At 40.5% G+C, this 13,754-nt stretch overlaps 1 protein-coding gene across 5 annotated transcripts in view; it reads left to right on the top strand.

Moving 5' to 3' along the window:
* Positions 1-13,754, top strand: part of CDK6 (cyclin dependent kinase 6) — a 98,294-nt gene that overhangs the window by 64,883 nt on the left and 19,657 nt on the right. For all 5 annotated transcript variants that reach the window (XM_053409356.1, XM_053409359.1, XM_053409358.1 and 2 more), the window contains one exon: positions 2,194-2,303. In XM_053409356.1, the coding sequence (XP_053265331.1) occupies positions 2,194-2,303 (110 nt within the window). The remainder of the gene's footprint in view (positions 1-2,193; positions 2,304-13,754) is intronic.

Here is a 13,754-nt window from a genome sequence, read left to right as displayed (position 1 = left end):
TTCTTCTTCAGTACTGCGCACATTATCTCTGCCGCAAGACACACACACCCCTCCCATGGAATCTGTTTGCATAGATGGAATACTATACAACTGGGACATGATTGTAACTCACATGAGTGTTGTGACAATAACATGGGAAGATTGTAGAAACAGAAATCACAGCTGCACCTTCCCCCCTTTTCTTTAAAAAGCGACACATTCGAAAATACATACAGTGATACCTTGGTTTTAGAACAGAATGCGTTCCGGAAGTCCATTCGACTTCCGAAACGTTCGGAAACTAAGGCATGGCTTCCAATGGGCTCCCGATTGTGCAGGCGCGCCGGAAACAATAGCAGAAGCCGCATCGGACGTTCGGCTTTCCAAAGAACGTTCGAAAACCGGAACACTCACTTCCGGGTTTCGATCGTTCAGGAGCCAGAACGTATGAGTGCCAAGGCGTTCGACAACCAAGGTACGACTGTATATGCTAACAAGAAGAAAGTAGTCAAAGTGTATCTGCTTACTGTGTGGCCTTCCTCTCAAAGAAAAGGGGTGCAGCATGACTGTCACAAAAGTTTGTGATACATCAACTAGTATAACATTCATTCACATTGTCCCATTCGTGAAGAAAGGGACACAATTTTTTCTGCTTCTTCCCTGAAAACAATAAAGGGAATAGGCAAACCATAAGGGGATAAGCAAATCTGTCATTTTTTGTTCCTCCCAGTTTCTTGTTTTTCCAGCCTGAAGTTCAATTCTCCAGATTTCCACATCAGTTTGTGATTTCTTTTAAGCAAAATTCCTCTTGGAACTTCACATTTTTATGCAATTTTGCTAATACATTATAATGTATTTTTGTATTTTGTATTTCATGAATATATGCATTTTTATGTACAATTTACCTTAGTATATGGGGTTTTGTACACATTGCTAAGCTGGAGAAGTGCATTGCAAAATTTGGAGAAGTGTGAATTTTGGAATGGCTGCCTTTTGGTTTGCATTTTGTTTCGGGGGGGGATTAGGTAGGTGTGCATTTAAAAGTGAACTGGGCTGAATTTCTCTCCCATCCCTAGTGTGAACCAGTTGTGGGTACAGACACTGCTCCAATGTGTAACACCACTTCAGTCATTTGACAAAAGCTGAATGCTGTGGATCAGTGGCAGTGTGCCTGTTCAGAGAGCTAACACAAGTTTACCAAGCAGCCTCATGCATGAAAGAGTCATTTGAATCATCCTAAAGAATCACTAATTTAACACCTTCCAAGCTCAGAAAGCGAATGGGATTATAGTTACACCATCCTGCTGTTGCAACACCAGTTTAGATGGTCATTTATGTCAAAAGTTCAACAGTCTCAGCTTTCTTTTGCCCTTAATTTATTGAATTGTTCCTAAAACAGATGTTGTAAGATCAAAGTGCTGAAAGGGCTTTTAACCAATTTGACCACTTGTGTAAATATCCTTGAACTCCCCTCATTTATCCCTTCAACATGTCCATTTTATATATGTTCTGTATGTTTATTCTGATTTCAGGTGGGTCTGACCAGCAAATTAAGCTGATGTGGGTGAGAGGAGGAGTCTTCCAGAAAGCTCATGTCACTATTATAATAAGAAGGCTGCTTTTAGCATTCATTTCTAAATCTTAGCAGTACATTCTCTAAAGCTCCAATAATAGTTTCCTTTTCACCCTAGTAGCTTTAAGTGTTGGTATATCTCACAACTATAACAAACTTTATTTCCAAGTTCTTCCATTTATAAATTTATAACAATGTTGTTTTAATTTTAACTGCCCAGAAAACTAAAAACATATCTGTTCACCCAAGTCTGTCCTCACCAGTATTAACTTGTCTGTCACGTGGCAATATTGCTTGAGATGGTATTTTCATTTAAATTTTGTAATTACTGTATAGTTTTGTTTTGCTGGTTTTGTATGTTTTTATATTTGTAAACGGCTTTGGATACATGCAATATAAAGCAGTATATAAATGTTTTTTGAAATATATAAAATAAATAAACAGCACCTAGAACTCAGCACTTATAAAAATGAAAGAGCTACGAGCCACTGAAAGTCTCCAGTCCAGCAATGCATTTTTGTTTTAGCCAGTAGCCCAGCACTGTAAAGCAAAGGAGGCTTTTCCTTCTCCTAGTGATTATCACACATATTCTTTCAGATATATTCATTTTGCTGAATCCCACTCTGCTTTTTGTTTTGCAGGTTGTCACTCTATGGTACAGAGCTCCTGAAGTTTTGCTTCAATCCAGTTATGCAACACCAGTCGATCTTTGGAGCGTTGGCTGCATATTTGCAGAAATGTTCCGTCGAAAGTAAGAGATGATTTAATTTTTTTAACCATGGTGGGACAAATGCTAAGGATTTGCCACAGCTGTTGCTGGCATCCCATTTTAAAATATTTACGTTTGTAAAGGCCCATTTGTAAAGAGATGTGCTGGGTTAGGCTGCTACGGCCATGTCTGTCTTCCTCATATTCAATGCCTGTGGGCCCCGTACCTGACAAGCACATGTTGGGAATAAAGAAGATGGTGATGAATGCAGCCATGAGGGTTTCAGGCAGTGGACTAGCTTACCATAGTTTTCGCTCTATAAGACACACTTTTTCCCTCCTAAAAAGTAAGGGGAAATGTGTATGCGTCTTATGGAGTGAGTGCGGGCTGCACGGCTATCCCAGAAGCCAGAACAGCGAGAGGGAGCGCTGGCTTAGCCGTGCGAAGCCTCCGCAGGGCAGCGGGGAGCCTTCATCCCGCTGCCCTGGAGAGGCTTCGGGCAACTATCGCAGAAGCCAGAACAGCAAGAGGCTATCCCAGAAGCCAGATCCCTCTTGCTGTTCTGGCTTCTGGGATTCAAAATAATTTTTTTCTTGTTTTCCTCCTCCAAAAACTAGGTGCGTCTTATCGTCTGGTGCGTCTTATAGAGCGAAAAATACGGTAACTCATGATACTTGGCAAGTTCTCATTATTGCTGCTCACTGCCTACCTGCTCATTGAGGCTCCATGCCTTGCTTTAGTGTCTATAAAGGAGGGCTAAAGGGTGTTTTATCAGAGTGAGGCATTCTGGGTGAGGTGGTCAGGAGAGTGGTTTGCCGCAGTGGCTAGAAAGGTTGTTAGAACTACGCTTTTTCTAATCTTAAACATTTCTAGCCTCGACAACGGCACAGAAACTCTCCAAGCTGCTTCACCCAGGATGCCTGCAAGGCAGGGAAGAGGGAGAGAAAACACCATTGCAGCTGACACAAATATGGCAGCAAAACAAGGTGGGGAAGGTGAAGTGGAGGGGGAGGAGGCAAGACGTGTGGTAGTGGCAGGGGGAATAGGTGGGGCAGTGGGCAGTGGCAGCAGCAAAGCAGGGGGTCCACTGCCCTATCAAACCTGGTTCCAGCCCCGAGATTTGAAGATCTGTTTTAAAGTTTTTGTTCTGTTATAGCATTGTTCCTGCCCATTGTTTTGTTCTTGGTATATGTAAATCTAGATTGCTGAGATGTTGATAAAGGGGACCTTTGTAGAACTCTAGAAAGAATATTGAAGGTGTCACAACTGGCTTTAGGAGATCGTTTTTCCCTGCATGGAACAAAATTTTTAATATCTTGAAAAAGAAATGGCAGGGCTCTCTTTTGATTGGAAACCCCAACTTTTGATTAGGCAATATTCCCTTTTAAAAAATATATAGTGGCTCTTTAATTACTCTGTAGTGGAAAAAATACACTCTGCATCTGCTTGGGGAAACTTTCATCTGTTCTTACTACAAATCTGCTAGGGTTAAGCCCACTGAAAACAACTGCCAGCCAAGTCTGAGCACAGTGCAATCTAGCACAAGTAAAGTCCTTTCCACAAATGCTAGTACATAACACCTCACAGGTGATAGTGATCATTGACCATATGTTGCATGTGAATAAAACTGTAATTTTGGGGGAGGAATCCTTTTGTTATTGTTTGCTGCAGCAGGTACCATCTTATTTTTTTTTTATTAAATATTTATTGGCTTTTTCAAGAAACACACAGCAAACAAGAACAAAAGATAAACAAAACAGAAAAAAACACAAAAATCCATAACAAAACTAAACAACAAAAGAAAATAGAAAAAACACATAAAGTTTCTGATACTTATTATTCTTAACCTTATTTCTCAGACCTCCTCACACCTCCCCTTCTTGTATTCCAATTTAAATTGTCAGTTCAGCAAGTCCTTAACTTATTTCTTTACCTTAACTTATACATTTGTTCTAACATACTATTGTTTTACTTTGCTTCTTTTTCCATTTCCTCAATTTATTTTTAACAATCTTATTTTCAATTAATTTAAAATAGAAGAAATCCATTTTACCTTATTAAAAACACACATCAATACTTATACCTCATTAATTATTCTTAAACCTTTTTCCTAAAGTCGACCGAAGTTTCCCTTCCACGATTTACCCAATTTCCTTACCACTAACTAAATATAAAAAGCAAATTATCCTTATGTGCCCTTTGGATTCCCAACCTCCACCCACCCTTTACCCGGTTCCAGTCCCCAACCAATATCCATCAGTCTTTATGTTATTTATTTAGCCTGGAGATCTCACGTCTGAGGCCCTTATATCTCTCTCAGTTCCTTTCTGCCGGTCTCTTTGATGGTCCTTGATGTTGAGCCCCAAGTCTCGGAGGGGCTCCGGCCCAACAGAATCCATGTTGCTTCCAGCCAGTCCTCCATACTTGAAAGCAAAGCCTATGGGGAGCTCCAGCTCTTGTTTCAAATTTCTTACAGATCCAAATGTCCCCAAAGCTCCAGCTTTCACCTTCAACAAATTTGTAATCCTCATGTCTTCAGATCTCCTACAGAGGAGATCTCTCCATTTTCCAGACTCCCATTCAGACCAGGCTTTCCACATCCAATTTTTATTGTCTTTTTTATCATCATGTCAGGCCTCATATTGTAACTCTCCTTTAACTCCTGCAAATCTCCTGCTCCTCCTTCATTTTCTTCAAAAACAACACATTGCTCCATCGTTTCTACACTTTCAGCGTGGTGTAGTGGTTAAGAGCGGTAGTCTCGTAATCTGGTGAACCGGGTTCGCGTCTCCGCTCCTCCACATGCAGCTGCTGGGTGACCTTGGGCCAGTCACACTTCTTTGAAGTCTCTCAGCCCCACTCACCTCACAGAGTGTTTGTTGTGGGGGAGGAAGGGAAAGGAGAATGTTAGCCGCTTTGAGACTCCTTAAAGGGAGTGAAAGGCGGGATATCAAATCCAAACTCTTCTTCTTCTTCTTCTTCTTCAATTTCATTTATTTGTTCAGTTGAATAGGCTTCCTGTTTCAAGTCCTTATCAGGCTCAGAGCTGTTGTTTACTGTCCAGTATAGTAGTGATACCTTTGTAGACAAAGCATTGTATTCATCTTTCAAGTTTCCCAAGAGAACGAGTGCTCTGTCCAGTTCTGCTTGGAATTTACATACTCCAGTCATTTTTGTAATGTAGTGTCCCTATTACCCCTCTAGGGGGATTTTAGTTCCTTAATGTTCCTTTCAGCTCAAAACCAAAAGTCCAGTTATTTTGTTTCAGCCCTCCTTGTTTTCAACAAAGTTGTACCAAATAAACCAGCAGAAACAGCAGAAACAATATTCTCTTTTTCCAGCTGACAGCTAGCTGACTAACAGCTCACTTGACAGCTGTCAAAATCTTCCATACAACAGGCTTTCTCATAGGACGTTCCCGGGTCTCGGGGGGGGGTGAAATTTCAGTCCCCAAATTCTTTTTATCCTCCAGCAAGTCTTCTTATAGTGTCAAAACCGTGAAATCAAGATCTTTTCAATAAAAAAACAAAAAGCAGATTCTCTCGACCTTAGCTGCCCAGTCCTTTGCTTTAAATTGTTTACAAAGAGGGGGGGTGACTTCCTTTTTAGCCCCTTCCCGCTCGTTCCAAATCCAAAATTAAATTTTTAACAGTTCCAATCTCCGTATTACTCACGGGTTTATGTTTTAGAGTCCAGTCGGTCTTGGAAGAAGTTGGCGCTCTCTGTCAATGGCTTGCGGCTTCACTCCGTAGGCGAGGGAGTACTCTCAGCACCACGCCTCACCCTGCCTCCGTTCCGAAGCCTTTAAAAAGGCTCCGTCGCGGATTGGGGGGGCGCAAATGGTGCCCGCCGAGTCTCTATGTTCACAGGCATCCGCGCCTGTGATTTTAAGGGTCTCCGCTTCGCCGCAGCGGCCAGACCCAGACGCTACGGAGCCGATTCCCTCCGGAGCTCGGAGGGAATCCGCCATTAAACACTGGCGCCAACCCGGAAGTCTGAAAATTGCAGCAGGTACCATCTTAAAAGGAGCATTCACTCATTTGAGTGAGAGGAGAGTAAATGTATCTTGGTTGTTGCCATCTGTATTTTTTAAAAAACTTTATATTAAAAATAATGATCATTTTTTTAAAAAAAATATGTTATCTGATTAATTGATGGTACCTCTTTAGTTGATGAAAATATTTTTGGTGAATCAATCTGATTAACTCAATAATTGATTCAACATTTGTAAGATTAATTTAGGAATAGTCTGCTTTCCTTTTTAAAAAAAATAAAGTAAAACTCTGATTTCTCAAGTAGGCTTGAGTGCAAATGTTTGTATGTGAAACAGAGTTAGATAAAAATAGGCTATCTTCTGGAGCTTCCAGAAATAGTTTTACAATCCTGGTCTTAAAACCAAGGAGAAAATGGTTGAAATAAATAGAAGTGCAGTTGACTGGGCAGCTACCAACCACGTTCATACCCTGGTAATCTACAACTTCATTGTTAACTATTTGATATACAGACATTGGCACAGTATTGCGTTGAATATTTTCAACTCGGTTTGTTGTATTTATATAGTTTTGCAATAGCTATGGCCTAAGATGTGTTATTTCTCTAAAGGCACGTTGCAAGAAAACAAAAACGAAAAGCTGGCAATATTATAGTCTTAGTATCAATAAACTGTGAAGTTTTGCAAACACCCATGGATTGTTTATGAAGTGGCTATTTAAATGCAACTCTTACTTCTGTTAGCTTTATCGTGAGCTGCTTTTGACTAGTTATTTTAGGATGGAAGTTTGCCTGTTGGGTCAACATTGAAACAAACTGAATTTGTTTGTTTTATTATCATGGTGACTTATACTTCCTTTTTCTCATCTCCTCATTGTACACATTATTTAAAGGATTTCAGGTGTGGCTTTGTTCTTCTGTACTTTCCCACTGTTTGGTATGCTGCTGTTGAAGCCATTTTGGTGGGATAAGAATTTCTGTAGAACTGTGTATACTCAAGAGGGCCAATGCGCGAGAGACTTTGCTGTTTTGCCACCTTTTGCAAGCCATTTTAATGTTTCCTTAATGCTAAATGGTCAAACTCCAGAACTGCATTGTGTCCACCTCAGGCAAAAAAGACCACTTTTTTTAAAAAAAAGTAACAGACCAGAGGGTGCATTTCCATCTGGGTAACTGTCTGGAGGTCACATGTCTGTGGTGGGCGGTGCCTGAAGCAAAAGTGGGTAAAGCAACAAATACCTCTAGCCAGACAGGCATAAACACTCAAGGAAGGTGTGAAGCATACCTGGTGACTGGTGTATCTGAGGAGAGGGTGTGGCCTGGGGGCAGTCCTGAGGGCCAGATAGAGAGGCCTTGAGGGCCACCAGGCCAGAGGCACCACACCCTTGGTTTTAGGGAATGTAGGGCCAATGAGAAGAGAGAACTGGCAGAGCTGAAAAGCAGGTTTCCAAGAAGGCAATCAGAAGCAGGAATGGGAGTGAGGCAAAGAGAAGCTTGATATGAGAAGAGACTGGAGGAGAGGAGAAGGCAAAGGTATGCAGGGAGAATTAGAAACTGGGGAAAGAAATACAGTCATGCCTCATGTTGCGTCCGCTCCAGGCTGTCTTTTCAAGTTGCGTCCTGCAGCAACCCAGAAGTACCAGAATGGGTTACTTCTGGGTTTGCCGCTCGCGCATGCTCAGAAGTGCTAAATCGCACCATGCGCATTCGCAGATGTGGTGCTTCTGGATGCGAATGCTTCGAGTTGCAGACGTGCCTCCGGGATGGATTACGTCCACAACTTGAGGTTCTACTGTACTCCATTGACTAGGCATTGAACAAAAGGTCAGGGTCTTGGAATTAAGCCTTGCTCAGCCAATCAGGAAGGCCCATGCTGCTTTTCTTTGGTGAGATGACTACCACATGAACTGAAAGAATGCATGAGAAGGTGGTGTGGCCTCACCCCATAACTGGCACATGTTGCTGACGTGCCCCCCCCCCAATCTGTCAGCATGTCTGTAGAGCTCCTCCAGGTGAAGCCAGGTGCGCAGGCCTCCTCCTTACACATAGATGGGCTGCTATGTATGTTACTTTCGGCATACACCATGACAGAAATACTCTAGCATAGCAAGTTTGTGCTGCCAATTTCTCAGAGCCTAGTTTCCCAGAGTAGTTTATTTATCATAACTCTTAAAGGTTCGGGAATAGTAGGAGCTTGGTGACCGGCTGAGAGTAGTCAATGTCATAGCAATAACCAAGGAACTCCATATATGCTTTTATATGAAGCCCACGCTATTTTGATATATTGGATGCTAACGGACAAATGTGTCTCCGTAAGCTATCCAGAAAACATTAAATTTCTGCTGCATTCAAATTATATTTCTGAAATTGAAACACCTTGCTTTTAGCTCTGTTTGTGCATCCTGGGGCAAAGACTTGGAATAAAAAATATCGCTTTTCAGCAGACCTGTATGCCTTGCTGCCCTTTTGTCTGGTAGGGAAGCATGATTCAAGCTGTCATTGTTATTCTGTTACATTGAGAGGTCACTGGGTTAAATTAGAGGCCTGTGTTCATTCAGCCTTGATGGTATGAGTCCAAGACTCCAGAAGAAAAGCTGAAATAACCAATCTAATAGGCTAGCCACCTGTCCGGTGATGAATTAAAATTCAGACCAGGACTAGCTTGAAAGTACTAGAAGCCTCCAATGCATCTATATGCCCATGAAAGATAGAACAAAGGGTTGGGGGATGAGCTTAAACACAGAAAAAAATAGAATCTAGATGTTTCTCAGGAGAAGGGTTGCTCTTCTAGAGTAGATAATCTATACTGTAATGAACATTTAGAAACATCTCTTGGTTAAATTTTTCTTACTTTTACTAAAATAGTTTTGAAAATGGATAGCACCAGGTCCAACTCAGTTACAAGGGATTTTGGGTCAGTAGTAGTAAAATGAGATCTGAAGTCAGTATAGATACTGATTTAGAATATTAAAATGGCCACTTTTTCTCTGAATTAATAGGAAAATGGTGGGATCCCCTTGTATTTACATTTTTCTGCTATGCATATTTTACAAAAACCAACAAGATAAATTGGGACATTATTTTGTTCTTTTTCTTAGCTCCAGGAATGATAATGATAATATTTTATTATTTATATGCCACACATCTGACTGGGTTGCCCCAGCCACTCTGGGCAGCTCCCAGAGCTAAAAAAGAGTAAAAACACAGTACAACTTTTGTCTTGTGTTTCGCTACAAAAATTATACCTCACACCTAAGTGCATTTAACTTAGGTTAAATTGTTGCTTTCTTTGTGGGGCTACCCATAAGGTTGTCCCAGAAACTGCAGCTAGTGCAAAATGCAGTGGCTCATCTACTCACAAGGGCAGAATGTCACCATCAGGTTGTGCCATTGCTGAAAAACTTGAAATGCCTGTCAATTAACTACCAAGCTAAATTCACCCTTATGCAGCTTGGATCCAGGATACCTAAAATACTGTCCTATCCCTTCTAGATCAAATCAATTCCTGTGCTCTGCAGAAGAGGGTCTCCTGCAGATACCACCTCATCATGAAGGCCATTCCATAAAATGTTGGAACTGGACTTTTAGTGTGGCAGCGCCTGTCCTTTAGACCTTTCTCACACCGTATACCAGAGGGACACTGTCTTTATTTTTATTTTATTTTTTGGCTGCCTATTGAAGATCATTCTCTTTCAAGTGAGGGATTGTCTTGTTTAAGTGAAGATCTTTCAGCCTGCTCTCTAATCCGCAGTTGCCTACAAACTGTGCTTTTATATGTTTCACTGTTGATGATTTTATTGTTAAATTACTTCAGGATGGTTTATGGGAAGTGCTTCATAAATGAAATAGATAAATGTATAAACTTAAGTAAGCTGCAGTGAAATCATTGGGAAGAAGGGGCAGCTTCAGCTGAAAAGTTTGGTGTTGGCTGAGGTGGTGAAGGCACCATGAGAGTTGTGTCTCGGTCATGTTTACTTTTCATGTGAATACTCTGGCATAGCACATGGCCAAGCTTTAGTTCACCACCTCATAAAACGTGGGGTGGTGAACCAACAGGTGGTAAACCTCTTGTCATATGTCTGCGATGGGTCAGACAGTCATCTTCCCAAATAAATCATCCCATGGGGCTTAATCTCTTCAACTGTTTGTTTGAATCTGTCCTATTTCCATTTGAGCATGTTTGGGAAAAGTGCGCCCTTTCGTCTTTCGTTATTTTTGCTTCAGCTCATTGGTCTACTCTTGTTCTTCCTTCAGAATTGCACGTCTGATATGTCTGCGGGATATGCTCTCATTCATAGCAATAAACATTTAAATACAATTAGATTGTATAATGATTGTTGCTGTCTTGGTGTTAAACTGGTGCTTCCCTCAGCAAATCTGTTATGTGTGGACAATGTTACCTTCTAAACAGCTTAGTTCAACAAGGTTTCTTAGATGCAGGTGAATGGGTGATTAAAGATATATGTATGCATATATATGATGTCCACATTTTATGTATTTGCAGGAAACACTAACACTTCCTATAGCTGTCATAATGTGTGGTGCTCCCCTGAGGAAGCAGATCTATTGTGTGAAACTTTTAGGAGTTAGAAAAGAGTTCCATGAGGCTAATAATTCCATTTCATTATATAAACAACTGAAAAATATTTCGTATTAGTTTCCTTCTTCCTTCTGTTTTTTGGCTTGTTATCTTCCCAAGGGCCTACAGTTGAGCTGATTGATAACCGTTAGTCAAATCCAGTAACTGTATCTGTCTGTGGTTGGAGAGGGGTGTTGAAGTGGATGCCAGGCTTATTCAGTTGTGGTTTTTTTCTTCAAGCTCCCAATCATGCCAGGCTTTGTCACAATAGTAGATATGATGGGCAAAGGAAACCGTTGATAAACCATAGAAACCAAAAACTGTTACTTGCCCTAACAAAAGCGAAGAGGGGAGGGGGAACGCCAGCTTGGCAGACAGGATTTTTTTTTTTTTTTGGAGAGAGAAATATTTTAAACAAACGCAAAGCAGTGACAGAATTCAGTTGTGTTGCTAAGCACAAAGGCAGCATTTGCTAGAAATGATGCAGCATCAAACCTTTTGTGAGAGCAGGAGAGCTGAAATAAATAAATAAATAAATAAATAAATAAATAAATAAATAAATAAGTGTTTGCAAGAAGTGGGGAGCAAAGGGGGTTTATTCATTTGTTTTGTTTTTGGTCTTGTTCTTTTTATGTATTTTGTTAATTTTAGCTTGTATTTTTATGTTGTGAACTACCCTGAAATCTGTGGATGAAGGGCAGTATACAAATTTAACGAACAAACAAAATCCTCAACTGATAGCCTTGATCTTTGTAAATAAGATTTTTGTTTTCAAAGCTCCAATTGGTTGTTTGTTAAGTATAAATCCGCTAGGAAGTTACTCTGCACAAATTCTATTGGAATGAATGGCAGCTTCATGGGAGAATGGCCGTTTCACCCATTGAGTTCAGTTCCTTTATATGTGGCTGCAATCTTATACCCACTTACCTGGTAGTGCGTCCCAAGGAATTCAGTGGAACTTACATTTGAGTAAATGTGTGTAGGATTGCACTGTTAGATTCTATTAAGATCTTTTGAGAAAGCCTACCTTTCTGAAGAGATAAATTTGTTGTGTACATTAAGAGCTGTTGTTTTGTTGAAGTTATATTGAAAATAACAAATGAAAATAAGTCTGCAGTCTTAACTACACTTGCTTAGAATCTGCAAACTTCACTAAAATCAATGAATGTGCTTAGGTTTGGAGTGAAATCTAACCTACTTAAAAAGATAAAGCTTTGTATATTTTGACACTTTGTATGTCATGCTGACATCTGAGACTGTTTGAAGATGAAATCTAAAAGGTCAGAGACCCAGCTCTTAGGGAAATAATTTCGTCCATTATATCTATATCTATATAGATCTATATCTATATGCTAGTTTGAGCTGATTAAGAAACATCTTACTTTATCCTGTATAGTAATGAAAATGTATATATGGTTCTCCAGTTTACAAGAAGCTGCCAACAAAATAGTTTCAAATTCCAGACAGGAGTGCAGAATATTCTTCCCACTTTGGGATCATTTAATTCAAACTGAAGATATTTCAAAATGCACCTTTGTGTTTAGTTTTTCTAAACAAAGAAGTAGTTTACATAGGTTAAAAGAGGCAATTTTATATTTATAGGTATAAATCTATCTACTAGTCACCCCCCTTTATCAGATTTGTCTTAGCAACTCCCTCTGTGCTCATCAAGGCTTTTTGTTTTATTCATTTTAAAATTATTTTAAAGCATAAGGTTAATAGACATTCAGGCAAGTGGAAAATCAAATAGATATCTGAAAAAAGATAGGACAGCGGGACATTGACAGCCGAGGCAAAAACATAACACAACTCTGAAATATTTTGCCATCTTGTACCAAGTAATTACAATCCTGAGCCAGATTTGCTCAAAGGGAATGAGAGGGAGCACAGTGTGGGATCTGATGCTGTTTAGACATTTAAAGAATTATATATTTTTTCCAGTTCATAAGCACATCACAGCTCCTTTGATACTGGCTACCTCTGTAGACGCCGCATCGTTTCAGCCAGAGGGACTGTGAGAACATTTTATAGCCTGTAGATCAGTGTTATTGCAGACCCTTTTGCGGAATCTAGGAGTAACTCACAATATTCCAAAGCAGCTGGGGGCAGGTGGTCGGGAAAAGAGAACTGAAATGGAATGTTTCAGAAGAGTGATATAGGAAGCTCCCTTTTACTGAGTCAAACTATTGATCCATCTATCACAGTACGTATTGTCTACACTTACTGGCAGTGTTTCTCCAGGAACTCAGGCATGGAGACTGTTCCAAGCCCACCTGGAAATGCCACTTATTTACATGTGCTCTGCTACTGAGCTATAACCTTTCCCCATAGGGCATATGTTTTGTTTTCTGCTGATCCATAGTTCATGACTAGATATGTGGACTTAAGTTCATCATTCTATGGGCTTAAGCTACTAGCCATGATAGCTGTGTTCTGCCTCTGAATGCCAGTGGCTGGCAATCGCAAGTTGGGAGCGTGCTGTTGCACTCACGTCCTGCTTCTGGGCTTCCCGTAGACATTGGGTTGGCCACTATGAGAGCAGGACTAGATGGGCCATTGGCCTAATCCAGAGGACTCATTTAACCTTCTTAGAGGGTAGATTGGTTGAACCTTAGGAGAAATTTATTGATGGCAAGAGCAGTTCAAGAATGGAACCAATTACATTAAGGGGTGTTGGGCTCACCTTCACTCAAGGTCCTCATAGAGAGGCTGGACACATTGGGGATTCTCGGGTTCAGAATTTCTTGCATTGACCAATTATCTTACCATGGTGTGCTTGAGCTCCATGATAATAGACTATTATCCAGACATAGTTGTCTGGAGCAGTTTTTTCCCTTTTCCATGACAGCAAGCTGGTCATCATGACCAGGTCAGAATGTATGTTAATACTCAGTGACGAGCTATTCTTATCTTGCTGTGCGTCT

Source organism: Podarcis raffonei, chromosome 12 (genome assembly GCF_027172205.1).
Source record: "Podarcis raffonei isolate rPodRaf1 chromosome 12, rPodRaf1.pri, whole genome shotgun sequence".
Taxonomy (NCBI): domain Eukaryota; kingdom Metazoa; phylum Chordata; class Lepidosauria; order Squamata; family Lacertidae; genus Podarcis; species Podarcis raffonei.
The sequence above is the reverse complement of the archived record's forward strand: the minus strand, read 5'-3'. Positions and strand labels throughout refer to the sequence as shown.